Below are 23,446 nucleotides of genomic sequence, written 5' to 3' on the forward strand. Positions count from 1 at the left end.
ACAAGTTTAAAGGCTTTCAAGGGAATAACCCTTGAATTCGTCCTGGAAGCTAACTGTACCAAGCTCCTGGTGCAAAGGGACAAGGGTGACAGAGAAGAAAACTAGCTGGAAGAAGGAGGCAAGAGCTGTCTGTGCTTAGGATCCAGCTAGGCTAAGATTGCAACCCCTACAAGGTCTCTACTGGCTTTCTGCCTGCTTGGGTTCACATATTTGCTGCTGTTGTTCTTTTTGTGGCCAGGAGACCCCGTGGCTCAGATTATTGAAGACTCAATTGATGGGACCAAACTGAACCACCTCATTGTAACGCCCTCTGGCTGTGGGGAGCAGAACATGATCACCATGACGCCATCGGTTATTGCCACCCACTACCTCGACACCACAGGGCAGTGGGAGAAGCTTGGGGTGGATCGCCGCTCCGTTGCAGTCAATCAGATCATGCAAGGTAAGACAATCGGGTGTCTCCAGAGCTGTTCCTCCTCCAGCTTGCGCAAAGGTCTGTCCATGGCTTCTTGAGTTGCTCATCCATAGAAACACTGAGTTCAGAATCCTCAAGAATGCCACAGAACTGTCTATGCCTCATAGTGGCGGTGCCTGTTCTGCTCTGTGTTAAGATCTTGATGGGGCAAAGCAACGCTGTTCCTCAACTGGTGTTCTGCCAAAGCTACAAAGAGACCAGAAGGGAAAGCTGAAAAGGACCCAAGGAAAAAGGCATATGCAAAGGAAGAGCAGATGAGGCAGTGCAGCAATTAAATACAGTGGTACCTCGGGTTACAGACACTTCAGGTTACAGACGCTTCAGGTTACAGACTTTGCTAATCCTTAAATAGTACCTCGGGTTAAGAACTTTGCTTCAGGATAAGAACAGAAATCGGGCAGTGGGAGGCACCATTAGCTAAAGTGGTACGTCAGGCTAAGAACAGTTTCAGGTTAAGAATGGACCTCCAGAACGAATTAACCTGAGGTACCACTGTAAAAGGGGGATGGAGCAAAGTTTATTTCTGTGCAGGGTGAGTGCCAGTTGCCTGTCTGGATACATTTGTCTAAGCCAGGCATGTCCAAAGTCCATTTCGGGGGCCTAATCCAGCCCGCCAGTCAGTTTAATCCGGCCCCTGTGGCAGTTTATGTCCTGGGGTAAAAACCTCAACAACTTCAGTCCTAAAAAAATCTCAACAAGTTTGGGGGTAAAATCATGAAAAAGCTCAACAACTGCAATCCTAAAAAATAAAAAGGTCAACAACTTTGGTCGGCCCTTTGGTCTGCCCTTCACTTCATCAAATCTGGCTCTCTTTGAAAAAAGTTTGGACACAACAGGTCTAACCATGGGTAGGCAACCTAAGGCCCAGGGGCCGGATCTGGCCCAATCGCCTTCTAAATCCGGCCTGCGGATGGTCTGGGAATCAGCGTGTTTTTACATGAGTAGATGGTGTCCTTTTATTTAAAATGCATCTCTGGGTTATTCGTGGGGCATAGGAATTCGTTCATATATTTTTCCCCCAAAGTATAGTCCAGCCCCCTACAAGGTCTGAGGAACAGTGGACCAGACCCCTGCTGAAAAAGTTTGCTGACCCCTCTAAGCAGCTGGAGCAGCATTACAGAGTTCTGTTTCTCCTCCTCTCTTTCTAGGTTACGCCCAGCAGATGGTGTACAAGAAAGCAGACCACTCCTACGCTGCTTTTAAAGACCGCAAGGCTAGCACTTGGTAAGGGCAGTATTCGTATGACTGTATACTTTCAGATCACCAGTGGACTTTCCCCCCTTGCATACTATTGACCTTCTAATATTTTCATTCTCTTGCTCCCACTAGCTAACTCTTCATCTTTTCCTTCTCTTCACTCCTTTTGGCATGCTTTGTCCAAAATGCCAATTCCCTTTCCCCCAACTTTGCCATTTTTTGTCTCGCTGCTCCCTACCATTGGAACAATCAAATATTTCAGACCAAAATACCTAATACAGCATCCATATTTCCAGCTACTCAGTGTTCCAAAGCCCTGCCCCAATGCTAGAGGTAGGGGATATATTTGTCCAGTTTGAATTTTAATGTGAACCTACCAAATTTTCACTTCCCATTCCAGTATGCATTGAAACAAAAGCTCTTCATGTTTTTCCAAGTTTTGCTATTGTTCCCCAACTAAGGAATGAGTAAAAAAGAACCTTGCTGAAAAGTGCATGTAACGATGAATTGGGTTAGGGTACTACTTACAAAAGGGACACGGGTGGCGCTGTGGGTTAAACCACAGAGCCTAGGACTTGCCGATCAGAAGGTCGGCGGTTCAAATCCCTGTGACGGAGTGAGCTCCTGTTGCTCGGTCCCTGCTCCTGCCAACCTAGCAGTTCGAAAGCACACCAGTGCAAGTAGATAAATAGGTACTGCTCCGTCAGGAAGGTAAATGGCGTTTCCATGCGCTGCTCTGGTTCGCCAGAAGCGGCTTAGTCATGCTGGCCACATGACCCGGAAGCTGCACACCGGCTCCCTTGGCCAATAAAGCGAGATGAGCGCCGCAACCCCAGAGTCGGTCACGACTGGACCTAATGGTCGGGGTCCCTTTACCTTTACTACTTACAAAGATGCATTCTATCCAGGGGAAATGGCTTGCAAAAAGCACATGCTAGGCAAAGTTCTCACCAAAATGTATACAAATATTAATGTAGACATCCTTAAAAAAGCAAATCACCAGAAATTTGTGGAAATGGGCCAACAGAAACCAACAGATAAAAATAAAGTAGAAAGGAGCAAAAAAAAACATTGTGGAATACCCCACAAATTACTCACGAGTTTTAAAAATCCATGTTTTCTTTTAGAAGGGACTGATAGCATCCCTATTAAACTCACCCCTCTCCACTGAAATACTTTATCTTTCTCTTTTTTAAGGGCAGTCATGAGCTGGAGGTGATCATTTATTGACAATGTGATATAAATACAGCACCTTTATGGGTTGAGGATGGCAATAATTAGCATTTATGTAGCATTTTTGAGTATTAAAAGCATTTCATGTACATTATCTCAGAAATTTTTGCAACACTGTAGGGCCGGTCACTATTTTAAACTTCTAGATGCAGTTAGTAGCTGTGATTCCTGCACTGCAGGAAACTAGATCACTCTATATTATGTCAGTGGAGGGGACGCAGGTGGCGCTGTGGGTTAAAGCCTCAGCGCCTAGGGCTTGCCGATCGAAAGGTCGGCGGTTCGAATCCCTGCGGCGGGGTGCGCTCCCGCTGCTCGGTCCCAGCGCCTGCCAACCTAGCAGTTCGAAAGCACCTCCGGGTGCAAGTAGATAAATAGGGACCGCTTACCAGCGGGAAGGTAAACGGCGTTTCCGTGTGCGGCTCTGGCTCGCCAGAGCAGCGATGTCACGCTGGCCACGTGACCCGGAAGTGTCTCCGGACAGTGCTGGCCCCTAGCCTCTTAAGTGAGATGGGCGCACAACCCCAGAGTCTGTCAAGACTGGCCCGTACGGGCAGGGGTACCTTTACCTTTACCTTTTTATATTATGTCAATATGTCATCTGGAAGGTGGTCTAGAAATGTTTTAAGAAATAACTATTCCTATTTTCCTAGAGCAGATTGGATCTCTGTGTTATCAACAATCCTTTGAAAACTAAAATAGTAATGTAATTATTACAGTCTGGATTTTATGTGTTTCATTTCCTTTTGACCTCACTGTTTACAATACCCCCCCCCATACCATGTGTATTTAAACCTACACTGCAGGATAGGACACCCAGCATCTGACAAAGTAGACTCTAATTCACAAAAGCTTATGCCACAATACATTTGCTAGTCTTTACAGTGCTAAAAGGCTCTATGCTGTTCATCTTCAGATGGTTGAGCTGAGGCATCTTATTCTTTGCAGGCTAACAGCGTACGTTGTAAAGGTCTTTGCCATGGCTTCCAAAATAGTGAACACTATTAACAACGAAGTGGTCTGTGGAGGTGTGAAATGGCTAATTCTGGAGAGGCAGAAACCAGATGGAATTTTTCATGAAGATGCCCCTGTGATCCACGGAGAGATGGTGGTACGCTTTCTTTCTGCCGCATGATAATAAATCCATGTATTTTCTGGTTCCTCATTCAGAAGAATCAGTTGATAGACTGTCTTGCAGGCAGGTGGTCCTTCAAGCCTTTTGTCCGATGACAGTTTCCTGCAGGCCAGGTACTTTATGGAGGGGTTCACAAAGAGGACATGGTGGTGAGACACACCCCTACCTACCGCTGCGTTACTTTTCTGCAGTGGTATCGTTGTGGAAACCACAAAGGCAAATAGCTTCCCAGGGGATATGCATCTTTTAAAATACTTTGGGTTCTTAATTTTCTAAGGTGGTCAAATTTCTGGTATGTTCAGGCTTGCTTCCCCTGCCTCCACACCACCCACAACTGCCTGTACTTCTGAGCTATGTTTTTAGTGGGAGATCTGTTTGTGTGAACCAAACACATTCAATTGTTCTTGCCCCCCCCCCCCCTTGCTTCCTTCTAGGGAGGTTATAAGGGTGCTGAACCAGATGCATCATTAACTGCTTTCGTCCTGATTGCATTGCTGGAGTCCAAAGACACCTGCAAGAATCAAGTCAATGTAAGTATCCTTGAAGTGGCAAGAGACATTATAAGATATGGTCACCTTGAAAAGCAATGACTTCCCTTCTTCTCTTTCCGTGGTTCATTTTGCATACCATACATCCCTGCATATTTCACATGAACTAAACCAATTTGGTAATCCATTGTTACATCCATCAAAACTGATTTACACTGTTGAATTTATCTTAATGCTACCAGCATTTTTAAATCAACACAGTTTTCACCCATATATTTAATAAACATTTTCCAATCTTATTTAAATGTACATTCTTCTTGTTCTCTTAATCTATAAATTAAATCTGCAAGCTGCACGTATTCCATCAGTTTAAGTTGCCATTCTTCTTTAGTTGGGCCCTGGCTTGTTTTCCATTTTGGGGCTAACAAAACACGGGCCACAGTAGTAGCATACATAAATAGTCTTTTTTGACACATGGAATTTTCCCTCTGAATTATCCCCAACACAAAGGACTCTGGGTTTTTTGGAAAGGTACTTTTAAACATTTTTTTTTTCAATTTATTATATATCACTTCCCAATACTCTTTTACAACATAATCACATTCTCAGTTCTTTCTCACGTTGTCCCCTTTTTGCTACTTCCTCCCTGTTAACCTAGTCATAAGCAGAAGCACAACCTTAAAAGCCTTTGGCACCCAAGGGAGCGGCTCAGCTAGCACGCCTGTGCTGCATCATGCCTTCATTTCAGTAAGGCTTTGGGTGCCTTTTAATGAGTTGCATAATTGCTCTACCCCCCCCCCCCAATGTAGCACTAGCTCACAGTTTAGGGGATGGGGAGCTGAAAGGAGAGCAGAAATTGTAGACCACTTGCAGTGATGTAGTGGTCAATAAGCAGCCAATATGGTGAGGTGACACTGTGGGTTAAACCACAGAGCCTAGGGCTTGCTGGTCGGCGCTTCGAATCCCCACGACGGGGTGAGCTCCCATTGCTCGGTCCCTGCTCCTGCCAACCTAGCAGTTCGAAAGCACACCAATGCAAGTAGATAAATAGGTACTGTTCCGGCGGGAAGGTAAACTGCGTTTTTGTGCACTGCTCTGGTTCGCCAGAAGCGGCTTAGTCATGCTGGCCACATGACCCAGAAGCTGTACGCCAGCTCCCTCGGCCAATAAAACGAGATGAGCGCCACAACCCCAGAGTCGGCCACGACTGGACCTATTGGACAGGGGTCCCTTTACCTTTACTTTTATGGTGAGGTAGAACCATCTTTCCAACTCCAGTATCACTGCAGTTTAGCTGGATGGGGTTAGTCAGGGCAGCAGCGAGGTTGAGGTTGCTCAGGCATGCCACTTGAGCCAATCCTGTGCTTCCACCAGTGAGCTGGTGGCAGCCCAGATGCTGTCACCTCCCTACATGAACACCATCCAGGTAAGCTGCAGTGACAGTGACACAGGCTGCTGCTTGCCGATGGTGGTGGTGAAAATCACCAAAAAGGTTCAGTGTATATGTGTGTTTCTAACTGACGGGTGGCAGCATGGTTTTCTGTTTAGTTTTGGTGATGGAACTCCTCGTTTCCCTTCAGAATTTAGCATCATTCCAGATAAGAATAGTTATCTCAATTGATGACCACTTTTGCAGCAGAAATGAATCCCTTCCCCCTCCTTTGCCTGGGGCCAACACTGTCTCTGGGAGGCAGTGGAAGCGCCACTCCTCTCTCCCCAATGGGCCGCCCCATATTTCACCAGCCACAAATGGGGTTGCGAGAGAGGAGAGGGCATTTTCGCCTCACCTTTCTTCAAGCCCAAAGCACCATACAATTATGATAGCTGCAGATATTTGTGTGTTTTACATCTGGTTAGATGTGACTTAATTGGCTTTTGCTTATGGAAGTTGTCTTGGGCATTTCTATAGGTTTTGAAATTGGAAAGTTGGGGTATTAATCTATAAATGAAGAAGATTATGGCTGAGATAGCTGCATAAGCTGGTCTCTGAGGATCTGCTGCCTGCCGTAGGAGTGCCCGTTTGTTCCCATTTGCTTGTATATTGTTTGTATATTTCTAAACCAAAGGAGACTGATCTCAGTAGTGCTTCCCCTGGAACTTCTCACTGCTCAGAAGCGCAGGAGCACATAACAATGTGTTTCCTCCCCCAAACACTCCTAACGTATCTACCGCATTTTTCGCTCTATAGGACACACTTTTTCCCCTCCAAAAATTAAGGGGAAATGTGTGTGCATCCTATGGAGTGAATGTAGGCTCCTTGGCTTCAGCGAGATGAACGCGAAGCCTCCGGAGCACAGAGGGAGCGCTCCCTCCTCGCTCCGGAGGCTTCACGTTGCTTTCGCTGAAGCCTGGAGAGCGAGAGGGGTCGGTGTGCTCCGAAGGCTTCAGGGACAGCTGCCTGAAGCCTCCAGAACACAGCGGGAGGTCCCGCTGCGCTCTGGAGGCTTCGGGTTCCTTTTGCTGAAGCGGGGAGAGCAAGACTCTCCTGGCTTCAGCAGAGAGGGAGAGCTGCGCAGCACCCCTTCAGCCAAGCAGGAGGAAAAATGGAAGGGGCTCCATTTCTCCTGCCGCTTCGCTGAAGGGACGCTGAGCAGAGAGGGGGAGAATTTTTTTTTTCTTGTTCTCCCCCTCTAAAACAAGGTGCATCCTATGGTCAGGCGCGTCCTCTAGAGCGAAAAATACGGTACTTCTCTTGTCTTCTCTTTATCCAGATTCTAGAGAGCAGCATCTCCAAAGCTGCTGAGTATTTATTAAAGCAATATGGGACATTGCAAAGACCTTACACCGTGGCCCTCACAGCTTATGCTTTAGCCCTGGCAGGAAGGCTTAATGATGACAAGGTACTCATGGCAGCATCAAGAGGTACGTTGGCGGCAGCACACTCAGTGCAAGAAAAAACATGGTCAGGTTTTGAAGATGAGCTGCACTGGTTTTCAAAATTCTGTGACCCATTAATCCTCTTCCATAGCTGTTGTAAATTTGTTCATAAACATACCATAGCATCACAGCAGCTTGGCCAATGGCTGGTGGGTGGTGAGGACGCTTGCAGGCAAGTGACAGGCAGCTTTTAATTTATAATGTATTATATAGTACATTGATAATCTCTGAATGGAAACTGGTGGGAATTGGGTGGGTCCTTAGGACATTGAGCTCATCCGCCCATCAGGATCTGTTTAATGAGGATCTGTTTCATTGCTGGTATATAGATAAAAATCGCTGGGAGGAATATAATGCTCGCACCTACAACATCGAAGGCACATCCTATGCTCTGCTGGCCTTGCTGAAAATGGGGAAATTTGATGCTGTTGGTCCCATAGTCAAGTGGCTGACAGAGCAGAAATATTATGGAGGGACATATGGACAAACCCAGGTGATTGTTTGCTTTATTCTCCTTCTACTGCTGCCAATAGCAGTTGGACTGCTTAAACACTGAACTGTAGCCTGCATTTGCACCTAGTTCTTAGTGCTTAGCCTGGTCTTATGATAGAATGCTTTACCTGCAGAATAAAAGGGACGCAGGTGGAGCTGTGGTCTAAACCACTGAGCCTCTTGGGCTTGCTGATCAGAAGGTCGGCAGTTCAAATCCACACAACGGGGTGAGCTCCCATTGCTATGTCCCAGCTCCCGCCAACCTAGCAGTGTGAGTAGATAAATAGGTACCACTGCGGTGGGAAGGTAAATGTGTTTCTGTGTACTCTGGCACTTGTCAAGGTGTCCTGTTGCTCCAGAAGCTGTTTAGTCATGCTGGCCACACGACCCGGAAAGCTGTCTGTGGACAAACGCCTGAAAGCAAGATGAGCACCATACCCCAAAGACTTAACCGTCCAGGGGTCCTTTCCCTTTTTACCTTTACCTGCAGAATACAAAACAATTCCCTGCCTATTTGCTCTGATTTAGCACTAAAGAGCATTTTTTCCCTGGGAAAGGACTGGGGCAAGGGAAAGATTGCTCAGACCCATGCTTTCTAGGAACAAGGACATAAGAAAGTGTGCAGGAGCCCAAAATTAGATATGCCTATTAATTTTGGTTCTCCAGCCAAACAATATGGCCTGGATTCATCTAAGATGCTGCATGTGTGTAACAAGGTTTGTTTGTGCAGTGGGGCTTTTCTAGAGGATTCGGGGAACTCACAGAACAGGTTTAGGGGGAACAGGTGAGGGGGAGTCCCATTATACCAGTACAAATGGTTCTGTGTAGTCACTTAGAGCTTCATTGAATTCTACCCTGTGTACAGAAATTCATATATTAGGGGAAAGTGAACAGGAATGCATATATTAGTAAAAATAATACACAAAAGCACACTATATTGGGAGAACCTATTTGTAAAAATGTTTCAGAACACACACAAAATTTGGAGAAATTTTCACCAACTTATAAGTTGTTGTGGAAATGTGAAGAAGTGAATTTAAGTTTGGTGAATTGAGAAACTTGAGAGAGACCAAAATTGACAGATTTGTCCCTGAGTGTGCTCCAGTTTCCTGGTAACCTCCATTAGCAAACTGTCATTTCCTCTATGTCTAGGTGGGCACCACAAGCTGAACTCACTGAACTCCCATCTTCTTCCTCCCATTTCAGGCAACCATCATGGTATTCCAAGCTCTTGCCCAGTATGAGATCGACGTCCCTACCCATAAGGACCTGAACTTGGATGTTTCTATTAAACTGCCAGAACGTCAAAATCCATTTACTGTCAGGATTGAGTATGCGAATGCCCTCGTTACCCGGTCAACAGAGGTACAACATTGTATTTACTTCCATTGTCTCCTAAGACACATACACATTAAATGTTTATTTATTTGTATCCCACCTCTAGTTCAAGCCATACTACAACAGGGGGGAAAACAACAGTAACAATAATCACTACAATGACATCAGTCAGTAGAGAACACAATCCAAAAGCATACTAACCCTCTTTGTTTCTTTAGACCAAGCTCAATCAAGATTTCACTGTGAAAGCAACCGGCACAGGAAAAGCAACTATGACTGTTGTGACGGTATATAATGCAAAGATACGGGAGGAGGCAGAGCAGTGCAAGAATTTTTCTCTGCGAGTTTCTGTTGAAGACGTCCCACTGTGTAAGTTTGAGTGGTGGGCTTAAATTTTCTAGAACTACATGTGCTTCCCAGAAGACTGATGGGCTAGGGGGTTGTTTTCTGAAATCAGTAGAATAATAGAATTGTAGAGTTGGAAGGTACAACAAGGGCCATTCAGTTTAACTGAATGCAGGAATCACAGCTAAAGAATCTGTGACAGATACCAACCACTCTTTAGAAACCTCAAATGAAGGAGAATCCATCACCTTCTAAGGAAGTCTATTACGCTGTCAAACAGCTATCACCACCAGAAAGTTTTTCGTAATTTTTAGAATTCCCTTTATTGTAATTTGAAACCCTCTGGAGGAGGAGAAAACAAGCTTGCTTCGTCTTCCATGTGGCCGCACTTCAGATACTTGAAGATGGCTATCAGATCATCCCTCAGTCTTCTTTTCTTCAGGCTAAACATACCCAGCTCCTTCAACCATTCCTCATAAGGCGTGGTGTCCAGACCCCTGACCATCTTGTTCTCCCTCCTCTGCACACATTCTAGCTTGTCAATATCCTTCTTAAACTATGGGACCCTGAACTGGGCACGGTACTCCAGGTGTACCTGGTCTTGCTTGTTTATCTCCTGCTTAAAGAAATTCATATAAAATTAACCAGGTGAATATGGGTAGAATGGTGCAAAAAAACAACAACCCCATTTGAAAACTAGGTCAGGGTGCAGAGAGAAGAAAAAGGCAAAAGGGCTTGGAAAAGGAAGGTGAGACAATGCCAGAAGGAGGAATAGTGCAAGATTTACCCACGAACAATCCTGTAAATAGTTGTATCTTTTTAAAATATTAGGTAGAACAAAACAAACAAAAAAAGAATTCAGACAGTGATGAATTGTAGTGTGCCCTGTATAATCTGCCAGTCTGAACTGAGACACTGCTTGGCTTGTTCAATACTACTCACTGTAATGATCCCAGAAAATGAACTTTGAACAAGTCCTCCAGATCCCACTCCCTTCCTTATGTGGCCACATGCTATAAACAACATCACAAAGCACCTCCAGTGAAGAGAGCACTGCAGACTTCAGATGTTAAAATGTCCAAATTGAACAGCAATTGCAAGGGCCAAGTTAGATGTGACAGCAGCAAATGTTTGTCTAATTGTGTGTCTGGGATGGGTGGGTCTGGTGTTAAAATAAGTAGGGACATGTGGGTAAAGGAAGCTGCATGGACCCCCTCCTTCTCCTCCCCTCATTGCACTCATTTGCCCCACCTCCTTTTCCCTGACCCCAGTCCAGTTGTGATACAGGAAGCAAGCTTTAGACCAGAGAGGTTGTTGGACTCCAAGTCTCATCAGCCACAGGCAGCATGGCAAGTGGTCAGGGATGAAGGGTTGTGGTCCAACAACACATCCCTGGAGAGCCACACATCCCCAGTCATGGCCACAACATTCTTTGGGAAGGGGCCTATTAGTTGGATAGGCCAGCAATGGCAAGTATGGTTCTTAGTTGGACAATCAAGCCTATGTTACTCTTTTTTGAGTCACACAGCAAGGAATTTCCACAAAGTGACTAATTCTTTGTGCTTCCCCCCCCCCCCAATTACAAGTTAAAGGGCAGGAAAAGGGAGCCAAAGGAGCAGTCAAGATCAACATCTGCACCAGGTGAGCATTTGGGGCTTTCAAGATAGACCTGGGTCACCATCACTGAACATTCCAACAACTGGGAGAAGCAGAAATTGTTGCTTAACAACCAAAGGCTTCTCTGGTTTCAGGAGTTTAAGATATTTGGATTTGTAGGGCGGTTGACTGCACCATACTCTCTGGGCTTATCTTCAGTTACCTTTCCTTCATGCTTTCCAGGCATGGCTTGAACTTTATAGCTTCATATTCAAGTGCTCTCCCCACCCCCCTGGAGATTTCTCCATGAAAACCCACTTTTACCACTGAATTGGAGCAAAACCACAAAGCTCCAGGGAACACTTGGACACGGAGCTTTGAAGCGTTGGCCTGTGCCTGGAAAGTGTGGGGCAAAAGGAAAGCATGGATAAGCCCTCAGCCTGCAAAAGGAACACAAGATAAAGGAATGGTTCCAATTTTGAACACCAGAGAGTCTATTGAAATACCTAAACAATCGAGATTTTAAGCCACGGTAGGTTGCTCAATTGTGGTTTTGCAGTTTGTATTGCACACCTACATAACCACTGTGCATCAAGCAAACTGTCCACGGCATATCTTTAGTATATCTGGCACTGTGGTGCAAAGATCCCTCCGGCGCCTCCCCCCACCCCGGCAACTCCAAAACAAGGGAGGGGGCGGTAGAAAGTGTCCTCTGCCTCCCCCACTGCCCTGATCCCCAGGGTGGCGGCGGCGATCAAGCAGGAAAATGTGCTGGCGGACATGCTCTCCGGCGCCGGAGCACTGGTTAAGGCAGCCTGGGAAGGCTGCGTGCCGCCTTTCACCAGGAAGCAGGAGGAGGACAATGACCAGGAGCAGGGCCGTCTTCAGCAGGTGCAGAGGCTAAGCCTCTGCGGGCATCGATCTGCTCCTGCGGAGGCTTGGGAAGGAAGCTGCGCCCTGGCGCAACAAACCACTAACACCAATGGGAAAGACGGCTCTGAAGCTGTCCAAATTTTTTAAAAGGAAAAAATGAGCACAAACACGAAGTGTTCAATGACTTTTGCCCCAAATAACAGAAAGAACACCTCCTTCCACGCCAGCCTGCCTGTTTGTTAAGATCTGCTTGGTGGAGTGAGGTTCACATACAGTGGCCCACAGAATGGCCTTGCGAGGCATACCTTGCCTTTGCATTATTTTCATTTAGATGGGAGGGAGAGGCACACTTTTTTGTCCCGATGAAATGGACAGCGATGCTATATTTTCATTTTCTGCTGCCTGTTCTGCAATTGCAATCGACTTTAGCATGCTGGTTGACGTATTGTTTTAAATTGTTGCTGTTAATTCTGATGTTAATGCTATTGTTAATGGCAATGAAATCCATTCTGGCGTCATTTTCCCTGTCCCTCATTCTAGGTATCTTGGAAAGACTGATGCTGCAATGTCAATCATTGATGTCTCCATGCTTACTGGCTTTTCACCTGACACTGGAGATCTTAAGAGGGTAGGTGAGCTTTCCTTGGCGCTGGAGATGACTGCTTCAGTTGTTCTTTGAGAATATTGCACTAGAAAATTCACTGCGGTCAGCAAAAAAACTTGGAATTAGATCCACAGGAAGAATGGATTAGGGTTTGTCATAAATGTGCCACCAGTTCTCCTGCTATGAGGCAGCAGAGTTGGAGGGGACCCAAGGGCCATCTAGTCCAACCCCCTACAATGCAGGAATCTCAGCTAGAGCATCCATGACAGGTGGCCATCCAACACCTGTTTAAAAACCTCCAAGGAAGGAGAGTCCACCACCTCTCCTGGGAGTCTGTTCCATGCAGAAATTTCAACATTCCTCCTGCCTTGGGAGAAATGACTGAGGGTTCTGTGGAATTTCCCTAAGAAATTTCTCTAAGCTTATGAAAATCCATCCTACCTCTCTTGAAATCCCTCAGATATATACCGTATTTTTCTGTGTACTGGATGAGGTTTTTTGACACAAAAATGTCAAAATACTGGGGTCGTCCAATACACGGATAGTGGCATGGGAGGGGAGATGCTGCTGCGTGTGGGGAACGATCTGGGGGCACTGGCTGGCGGTGCACAGCGTCCCCCGACGCCGCTGCGCATGGGAAGCACTCCCTGGATCGTTTCCCGCTCGCAGCAGCATGGGGGAAGGTGCCCTCCAGCCAACCGGCTGGCTGGAGCGCAACTTCCCTTGGTGTGGTTGTGCACAGGAAATGATCTAGGGAGTGTTTCCCGCCTGCAGCTGCGTGGGGGGAGAGGCTCAACAACTTTGGCCCATCTCCCCTCATTTTCTTAAAATTGAGTCCTCCAAAATAGGGGGGAGTCTTATATATGGAGGCGTCTAATAGACAGAAAATTACGGTATATTGAGCCTCCAAATTTCCTCTAGATGAAATGCTCTACCCCTGAGGGGTTGCATGCTTGGGTTAACTCCAACCCTTGGTGCCAATGATGTCAATTGTTTGCATTCTGTGTTCAGCTTTCTGAAGGAGTCGACAGATACATCTCCAAGTTTGACATCAACGACGCCATGTCTGAAAAAGGGAACCTCATCATCTATCTGGACAAGGTAAATACTTGCTGGAGAGGTTCTGGGAATAACTGGCATAACTAAATGTAACTGTAGCTAGACTAGCACTGGTGTGCATCTGTGAATTAGAGGGTGGGTTAGGTGTATACATTTTACAGGATTTTTTTTTATTTTCTTGAGCTGGCACAGGAAGCATTTTGTCTTCATGGGCATACACTCTAGTCCCCATGTAATTTGAGAAGGTGTTATCTTTCTGTATTTTGAATCATGAGGTAAATTATTTGCTTTGGAATGCTTCCTGGTTCAGGCAAGCCTTAAACACAGGTCTTCCCAGCCATTGTGTATCTTTTAAGAATAGCTTAGGACTTAGACACGGGTGGTGCTGTGGTCTAAACCACAGAGCCTAGGGCTTGCCGATCGGAAGGCTGGCGTTTTTAATCCCCGCAGTGGGGTGAGCTCCCATTTCTCAGTCCCAGTTCCTGCCAACCTAGCAGTTCAAAAGCACGTCAAAGTGCAAGTAGATAAATAGGTACCGCTCTGGCGGGAAGGTAAACGGTGTTTCCTTGTGCTGCTCTGGTTCGCCAGAAGCAGCTTAGTCATGCTGGCCACATGACCCGGAAGCTGTACGCTAGCTCCCTCGGCCAGTAAAGTGAGATGAGCGCCGTAACCCCAGAGTCGTCCATGACTGGACCTAATGGTCAGGGGTCCCTTTACCTTTACCTAGGACTTAGAATTTCAATATGTGGCTTTTCCTATCTTAGACCTGTGTAGTGTAGGTGGAAGCTACAGTTGGTAGTTTTTTTCTTTTCTACACACAACTCTTAAAATTATAGGAGTACTTTCAGGTTCAGTTTAGGTGCACAGTCTTAGGGTTTAGGAATCATGAACATATGGAGCTTGTATGGATTTCTTCTCTGGTGGAAGACTGGCACCCAAAGACTTGTTCTTTCTTTTCTCTTCCCATCCTAGGTTTCTCATGAAGACGATGAATGTTTTCAGTTTAAAGCTTACAAGTATTTTGAAGCTGGTCTCATTCAGCCTGGATCTGTCAAGGTGTACAGCTATTATAATCTAGGTAATGGCAACCTCAGCATAAGTTGAAAGCTGCCCTCAGTTGTGTATCTTAGGGCCTGATCCCTACAGCTTTGTGTAAAACTGGGACTTTGGGCTCTGGTGAACTTGAGGACATAAAATACAAGCTGGATTCTCTTAACATTACATACAGCTCTCCCCGTGGACCCAGCTAGATAGGCGTATTGACCAAAGCGCATGCACATAACTTTTCTGAAAGTCTTTTTGGCCCCATTTTATGAATCCAGAACTGAGCAATATATCACATAAAATCATCAAATGGTAATGACTTGAGAGCAGAGACCCACAAGCAACACTTAGCTCAGCAACTAAGCCCTAAGACACATCCCTGCTCTAAGCAGCCAGATACAGTGGTACCTCAGGTTACAAACACTTCGGGTTACAGACTCTTCTAACCTGGAAGTAGTCTCTCGGGATAAGAATTTTACCTTAGGATGAGAGCAGAAATCGTACGGTGGCAGCACGGCACAGAGGCCCCATTAGCTAAAGTGGTACCTCAGGTTAAGAACGGTTTCAGGTTAAGAACGGACCTCCAGAACGAATTAAGTACATAACCAGAGGTACCAATGTATACCGTATTTTTCCATGTATAAGACTAGATTTTTCACCTTCATAAATTATGTCAAAAATTAGGGGGTGTCTTATACATAGATAATGCTGAGGCCATTTTCTTAAATCTGGGTCCCCCAAAATAGGGGGCGTCTTATACATGGAGGCGTCTTATAGACTGAAAAATACGGTAATTTCCTTCCAAGGGCAGTGAACAAAACCAGGGTGGCTTGGCACCTGGTTTCCTCCTCTAGCACTAACCCACCCAGGGTGTGTGGGCACATAGGAAAGACAGAATACTATAGAAACATGAGTAATTGTCCTAATCAGCTTTGCTGCAGCACACAAGAGTGGATTTTTTTGTGGCTTCTTGGGCAGGATGGGCCAGTCCCAAGGTATTTTGCCATGCCAAAGAGCTGACCTGCTTGACGGGATACCTGTTCTCTCTTTAAGGTCTCTTGCAGTGTTATAGGGCCAGGGAGGGTGAGCTGGCCACTGACAGGTTCGACCTGGGCTGCCAAGCCCTTTTAACTGAGCACTGGTGGCTCCACCAAACTCAGATCAACATCTGCTGAAAATATTTGCCCACAGTCTCCCCTGTAATGCAATTGTCAGAAAGAACGATGAACCACATTTTCCATGTGAATTATATCTGCGGTTCCCTAGCCATGCTTAAGCACAGGAACTCGGGGGCCCTTCATGGCAGCACTGTCTGTTCTGAGGAGCCTGGCCATTTGGGCATAGGTCAATTTGTGCAGTAAAATACACTTCCAGCCTCAGACCACTGCTTGAAGAATAGAGTACAGAACTTGAAGGGAATGCTGGGGTACTACTCTCTCCTTTACAAGTGACCGTTTAAAGAAACCCTCTTGATGGGTTTCCCTGCATTAAGTCAGGGTGAAAACAGGTCACCCACTCCTGCTCTGTGCATTTCCTAAGGCTTATCTTTTGGAATCAACACCCCACCAGGGAATCAAATTGGTGAGCCACACAGACATGTCAGTGTGGAAGTAAGGACCTCTCTTTTCATTCCTCCTTTCAGATGAGCAATGCACCAAGTTCTACCATCCCTCCAAAGGGAGTGGCCTCCTCGATAAAATATGCCATGGTGATGTTTGCCGGTGTGCAGAAGGTAAGGCAAAGCAGAGATGCTGCTTCCAGTCACCCAAACACAACTTTGGGGATGCGGGGAAGGTTGGTCAGCATGGAAACAAAGGTCCTGTAGACATTTGTGGTTTCTGAACTACAGGAATTAATCTAGGGTGTATCTATTATCTAAGGTGCCATAGCGAGGGGTGGGGTTGCTATTAAAAGAACCTGGTCTTTACAAGATTTGGCAAAATCACTACTGATGGGTTTGGACTTGGTTTGAGCTCTAGCACTTTATATTATCTGATGAAAAATAGCAATTTTTTCAGCTCGAGGGAGCGGCAGGTTCCTTTCTTTTACATTTACCAAATATATATTTCAGTGTATAGTATATTTATAATACTAACAGGTAATGCACAATAAAAATAATCTAAAATACAGTCAGATGCCACAATAATATTGAATATATTATTTTTTACTTGAAGTTATAATTAACTTCAAGTCTCTACATACCATCTCCTGAAATATGACAACCCTCCCAACAATTTCATTTCAGTGGCAAGAAGGTGTCAAATGGTTCCATTTTAAACTTTCGTTTGATAAATGTAAAAGAGGGATTTTTCAAAGCTGAAAATTCTTTTCAACAGGCAAAGACGTCACTAGCCTCACAGTTATATATATACATAAAATTGTAGGGCTGTCATCAGGGTGCAGTTTGAGTGGATGAAAACAGGCAGCTGCTCCAACTCCAGTATGATGGCAGTCAGGCGACTGGGAAGATTGGGGGGCTGGTGACTCAGGCGAGAAACACCTGCCGCGGCCTGTAAAATGCGACTGCGGCAAGGTTTGAAGGAGGAGGGCTGGTGTTTCAGAAAACCGCTCTCAGAAGCGCATGCCCACCTTTAAAAGGTAGGATGAGCTGTGAAGGACGAGGGATACACTTGGACAAGGCTGAGGAAGGAGGGGGCAGTTTGGGGCAAGCTATGAGAGGAGAGGGTGGGACGAGCCATGAAGGGATATTTGGGTGAGCAGAGGCGGTTTTAGAGTGATGTGACCATTGTGGTTGCACTGTCCGTCGCACTGCAGGGGGCGCCAAAACAATGCTATAGTATGGGGTACAGCAAGCAGGGGTTTCCAGATTTTAGTGGTGCACAGGGCTTCGCTGAAATTTGGGAGCCCGAAGTCTGCCACTGCAGGGAGAGGTGGGTGAGGTGGGGTTTAGGTTTGGACTCAGGGCTGGATTTAGGTTTGATGTGGCCCTGAGCTACTGAAGGTAATGGGGACCTTTATATGTCCAGCTCTCCTTTGTCAACAACAAATTGTCACTGTTTTTTGTGTTGAATATATGCTATATGGTAATTTATGGAGCTAATAGGTATCTAAAGCCATTGGCACATAACAAAGTATGTATTTTATCAAAGCAATTGTTGAACTAAAATACAATTAAGAAGAAGTATATTAATAGTGAAATACAATTAAGAAGAAGTACCGGTATATTAATAGTGAAATAATTATTAAGCTCTAACTTAAAATGATTGGGAGCCCATTACTTATATCACTGAAGCCTACACAACACAAAACACTGTTGCTGTATGTAGGTTTTATTTTATTTGTTTTTTATCTTATATTTTGGAAGTGTACATCCAGTTCTTTTTTCCATTAATTTTTTTGGGGGCCCCCAAAAGAGTTGGGCCCTAAGGTATAGCTTGTTTAGCTTATACGTAAATCTGGCACTGATGGCACTAGAAATGGGGTTGGTGGGTAGGTGAGCAGAGCCAGCATTTGCAATCAAAGAGGTGATGTCTCCTCACTGAATTCTCTCTGCAGTATCTTAAAATCTCCTGGGGTAGACTCATGACTATGCAAAGATGATTACAATGGTGAATAATTGTTAGGGCTGCTGCTGGAGCCTAGCCCTAATTTGAAAACCCGGCAGCCACAATTATCACATCCGTTTAATCATACTCCCAGAAATCTTCCATCTCTTCATTCATTTTCTCTCTCTGCCTTTCTCCCAAAGAAACTTGCACCATTTACAACACGGCTACGAAACCTGTGGATCTGCAGCTAAGAATTGCAGAAGCCTGCAAGCCAGGAGTGGATTATGGTAACTAAAGTTTACTCTGCTAGATGAAGCAATGGCTGTGCTTTGATGTTAATAGCAGCTGCATCTGGTAAACCCTGGACATTGTGGAGTGATGTGCCTAAGGAAGTGGCTGAGCTATCACTCCCATGAGCCTGTATGGTCAAAGTTCAGAAATTATGGGAGTTGTAGTTCAGCAACACCTGGAAGTCAGCCCCCTCTGCTTCAAATTCCTCATAGGTTTCAGCTGAAGAATTAAAAGCATACCTGTTTTTCTTATTGAAGCATGTGGGCTTTAAGGGTGCTGAAATTATGACTGCATCATGCCCTATTATTTATTTAAGATTTTTAAAGACTATGAGGAGATTCAGATCCCATACCCACTTGTAAGAGTCTTAGTCTTGATGAACTCAATAGGGATTACTTCTGTGTAGCCATGTATAGAGAGTTGCGCAGCAAAGGGAGAAGATTAAATTCAAGAATTTCTCCTTCAAATCTGTACCCACTTACCTGGGAGTAAAACCTACTGAACTCAGTGGGATTACTTCAGAGTAGGCAATGTAGTCAGAGTAGAGAGAGTAGTCAAGAAGATAGTTTTTGCACGTGCTGTAGAGGGAACTGAGGGGCAAGTCTCATGAGAAGAGAAGACTCCCTGGAAAAGACCCTGAAGTTGGGAAAGATTGAGGGCACAAGGAGAAGGGGACGACAGAGGATGAGATGGTTGGATAGTGTTTTCGAAGCTACCAGCATGAGTTTGACCAAACTGTGGGAGGCAGTGGAAGACAGGAGTGCCTGGCATGCTCTGGTCCATGGGGTCATGAAGAGTCAGACATGACTAAATGACTAAACAACAACAAGAACTGGACCTGGATATTTGAGGAGGCTCTGGATTTACTGGTGCCAAAATGCAGTGTCTTTAGCATCAGTGATTATCAGATTATCCCAGTATGTATCGGAGCACAATTCATAGTGTTGGTGCTGACCTTTAAAGCCCTAAGTGGCCTCGGCCCAGTATACCTGAAGAAGCATCTCCACCCCCATTGTTCAGCCCGGACACTGAGGTCCAGCTCCGAGGGCCTTCTGGGGGTTCCCTCCCTGCAAGAAGTGAGGTTACAGGAAACCAGGCAGAAGGCCTTTTTGGTGGCGTCCCCCCTGCGGAACGCTCTCCCATCAGATGTCAAGGAAATAAACAACTATCTGACTTTTAGACTTAAAGAAGACTTTAGAAGACATCTGAAGGCAGCCCTGTTTAGGGAAGTTTTTAATGTCTGATGTTTTATCATGTTTTTAATATTCTGCTGGGAGCTGCCCAGAGTGGTTTGGGAATCCCAGCCAGATGACCGGGATATAAATAATAAATAAATAAATTATTATTATTATTATTAATAATAATAATTGGAGTTAAGGGGTTTTTTGTGGGGAATCATACAAATTATGCAGAATCATGCAAGTTCACTAGCAATGTTAAGGCATATATGAGGAAAACATGCAGCCATCTTAATTAAAATCTTTCTCTGTCTTCGTTTTTAAGTGTACAAGACCAAGCTGATTCTAATAGAAGAGGAAGGCGATTATAACAACTATATCATGGAAGTTCTGGAAATCATTAAATCAGGTAAGAATTTGCACCCTGAAGAGAAACTTGCCGTGGATCAAAAAGTAGCAACATTTACTTCAAAGAACTGTTAAAAATCTCACGTTAAGTCTCTAGGCCATTGATTTTCCGTCAGTCCAACAGGCAACCATGGGTCTCCTCAGAAGCTTCCCTGAAAGATGCCATGCCCAGCACTAGGAACAAAGGAAACTTCTAGATAGCCATTGAGACCATTGGCCCATCTAGTTCAATATTGTCTACACTGACTGGCAACAGCTCTGCAGGGTTTCAGGCGGGGGGGGGGGGGAGAAAGGGGTGTCTCTCCTACATCTACCTAGATTGGACTAGGTATCTTCTGCATTCAAAGCAAGTGCTCTACCATTGAACTGTGCCCACTTCCCCATCACTGCTTGTATTTTCTTCCCAGGTTGTTTCAGAATGTACATGTTCTGCATCATGCAGACCACGAGGAAAGGGTTTTTGATAGCTAAAAACTCTGAAAACCATGGGCCTAACTTACTAACAACTATTCTTTATATTAAATGAATACCACACTTTTTAGTAATGCTCACCTTGATTCACCTAGGATCAAATGTTGATGGAAATGTGTTTTTGTTTATGTCTCTTACTGGATGAAGGGCTGAGGGTTCAAAGAGGTCCAATCCAGAAAACAAACCTAGGCATACGTAGCTCAGATCAGATCATTGGCATTGCCAATAACACTGGTCCTCTATTTCGAAGAGGAAAGTAGGGGACTAAATTTACTCTATTCTGCTGTTCCATAAATGCTTTCTTTAAAAAAAATATTTTTGTTTTTAAACACTTTGCTCTACAAGTGACAGATTAGAGAACAGATTAATGACCCTTTATTGTTCTGATGCTTTTGTGTGGTTTTTTTCATTTGGTGAAATGACAATAAATTTTAGGAACAAAATTAGAGGCGCTTAGGTTGAGAAAACTTACATTGCTTAAACATGTTATATTAGTTACAAAAACACACACCCTTTTTCCCTCCTCAACAAATGAAAAGAAAAGTAGGCGTGTTTAATTTTATTCCCGTCTTTGAAGTTCTTAGCATTAAAAAAATGTGGTGAGCTATTAGCTGACATATGTTTTACATGCAACATTTACTGTGACCATTGTAACACCACTTGTGCAACTTAAAGACCGTCATCTATTTTCTTCCCTGATAATTTAATAAAGGATTAAGGGAGAAATTCTACGCATAAGAAACTAGTATAAAGCAAGCTACTATAAATTAAGCTGGAGTAAAGTTACACCAGATCCAAATTCTGTTCAGCAGGGAGGCTGTTGAAGTTGTTCTGCCTAAGCCCAGCACAGGGAAAACTTTAAACTTTAAAATAGTATTCTGCACCAGGTTGCCAGGTCACGTGGCTGAGCTGAAGAGAGTTGAGATCCAGCCTCTCTGGTCCCACCTTTGGCACACCTCCGGATTGCCCCCTTTTTGGACTTACACCTGTGTCTGCTCAGTCAACTTTAGCTCAGCTGACCGAGCCCCACTTGAGCCAACAATAGCAAGTTACATCAGCGTATCTTTGGCTGAGCCAGGGATTTCATGCTGATCGAGATCCAGTTGCTCATTCCAGTGGATCTTGCCCCCAAAGCCGGATATGTGAGAATCTGAAGGATAGTGGTTTGCATATTGTTTCTGACTAATCATGAACCCAAAATTAGAAGGACATATGGGAGGCCCCTTAGACAAGCCACTCCTTGAGCCTTGATCCTTTGCATATGAGAATAGCAATGCTAATGACCTACTGAGTAGGTGTGTCTCCACCCCCATCAATAAGCCCAGACACTGAGGTCCACCTCTGAGGGGCTTCTGGCAGTTCCCTCACAGGGAACCAGGCAGAGGGCCTTCTCAGTGATAGCACCGTCTCTGTGAAACACCCTCCCATCAGATGTCAAGGAGATTAAGAACTACACAACTTTTAGAAGACATCTGAAGTTTTAAACTTCATTGGGAAGTTTTTAACGTTTGACATTTTATTATGTTTTTATATTCTGCTGGAAGCCGCCCAGAGTGGCTGGAGAAACCTAGCCACATGGGCGGGGTATGAATAATAATAATAATAATAATTATTATTATTATTATTATGCAGATTTGATGCATTCATCTTTAAATGTGTATTGGATCCAATTTCTGCTCATGGACCTGATTCAAATATTTCTCCATGTTCTATCTTGGTTCCTCCAGGGAGTGATGCAAATCCACAACTCAAGCCCCGCAAGTTTATCAGCCACAAGAGATGCCAGGAATCTCTGCATCTGGGGGTGAACAATGAGTATCTGATCTGGGGTCTCAGCACTGACATGTGGCAAACCAAAACTGAGTATGTATTTAATTTCATTTATTCATTATATCCATAGCCTGCTTCTCTACCATCAGGTCCACAGAGTGCTTAAGAACTGAAGATTCAGTAACAGTTATGCTGCAGCTTTTAAAACAGCATTCAGCCAATGAAACAAGCAAGAAAAAAGAAGAAAAAGTCTTTTGGGAGGCCACTTCCATAGAGAACTCTTTGTGATCACAACTGACATTTTCTTGGTACATAGATGGGATTGTTAAAGTCACCTTAACCATGCTGCTGCTAAGAACCCTTTATATATACCAGACTTGTATTCACACCCTCATCATGGTTGCTTCCACGCCATCTCGCTAGATATCTGGAAATATAGAAAGCTTTCTCCCATGTGCTCCCGCATTACAGAGCTTATATGAAACTCAGGAGCTGTGTCTTCTCCCAGGGGCCTCAGGTCCCATATCCTTATCTCCTAGTAAGGACACAGGTGGCGCTGTGGTCTAAACCACTGAGCCTCTTAGGCTTGCTGATTAGAAGGTCGGCAGTTCGAATCCCTGTGAAGGGGGGAGGTTTCCGTTGCTCTGTCCCAGTTCCTGCCAACCTAGCAGTTCAAAAGCATGCCAGTGCAAGTATATAAATAGGTACCACTGCGGCAGGAAAGTAAGCAGCGTTTCCATGCGCTCTGGTTTTTGTCACAGTGTTCCGTTGCGCCAGAAGCGGTTTAGTCATGCTGGCCACATAACCCGGAAAGCTGTCTGTGGACAAACGCCGGCTCCCTCGGCCTGAAAGCAGAGATGAGAGTTGCACCCCATACTCAAATTCATCCAGGGGCCCTTTACCTTTACCTTTTACCTTACCCCTATCTCCTAAATTATTATTTACACCTTTGCTCCCACAGCAAAAGCATGAAGTGTGAATTGCAAATAGTTGTTCCTACTTTAACATTACATATCAGGTAGACTTGATCGACTGTTGCAGGTTTCTCTGGATATATGTACTGTAC

At 44.9% G+C, this 23,446-nt stretch overlaps 1 protein-coding gene and 1 long non-coding RNA gene across 2 annotated transcripts in view; one reads left to right on the plus strand and one right to left on the minus strand.

Moving 5' to 3' along the window:
* LOC307206784 overlaps positions 1-23,446 on the minus strand; it is a 610,614-nt gene that overhangs the window by 253,471 nt on the left and 333,697 nt on the right. Inside the window, exon 3 of the long non-coding RNA XR_013834490.1 lies at positions 22,753-23,403. This is a non-coding gene — a long non-coding RNA (uncharacterized lncRNA). The remainder of the gene's footprint in view (positions 1-22,752; positions 23,404-23,446) is intronic.
* Positions 1-23,446, plus strand: part of LOC307206773 (venom factor-like) — a 60,904-nt gene that overhangs the window by 34,941 nt on the left and 2,517 nt on the right. Inside the window, exons 24-39 of the mRNA XM_079960185.1 lie at positions 239-442; positions 1,624-1,699; positions 3,851-4,013; positions 4,472-4,567; positions 7,237-7,387; positions 7,732-7,895; positions 9,101-9,259; positions 9,451-9,601; positions 11,164-11,218; positions 12,587-12,674; positions 13,662-13,751; positions 14,682-14,787; positions 16,396-16,485; positions 18,463-18,549; positions 20,057-20,140; positions 22,338-22,473. Coding sequence (XP_079816311.1) covers positions 239-442; positions 1,624-1,699; positions 3,851-4,013; positions 4,472-4,567; positions 7,237-7,387; positions 7,732-7,895; positions 9,101-9,259; positions 9,451-9,601; positions 11,164-11,218; positions 12,587-12,674; positions 13,662-13,751; positions 14,682-14,787; positions 16,396-16,485; positions 18,463-18,549; positions 20,057-20,140; positions 22,338-22,473 — 1,900 coding nt within the window. The remainder of the gene's footprint in view (positions 1-238; positions 443-1,623; positions 1,700-3,850; positions 4,014-4,471; positions 4,568-7,236; positions 7,388-7,731; positions 7,896-9,100; positions 9,260-9,450; positions 9,602-11,163; positions 11,219-12,586; positions 12,675-13,661; positions 13,752-14,681; positions 14,788-16,395; positions 16,486-18,462; positions 18,550-20,056; positions 20,141-22,337; positions 22,474-23,446) is intronic.

Source organism: Podarcis cretensis, assembly GCF_951804945.1.
Source record: "Podarcis cretensis genome assembly, chromosome: 17".
Lineage (NCBI taxonomy): Eukaryota > Metazoa > Chordata > Lepidosauria > Squamata > Lacertidae > Podarcis > Podarcis cretensis.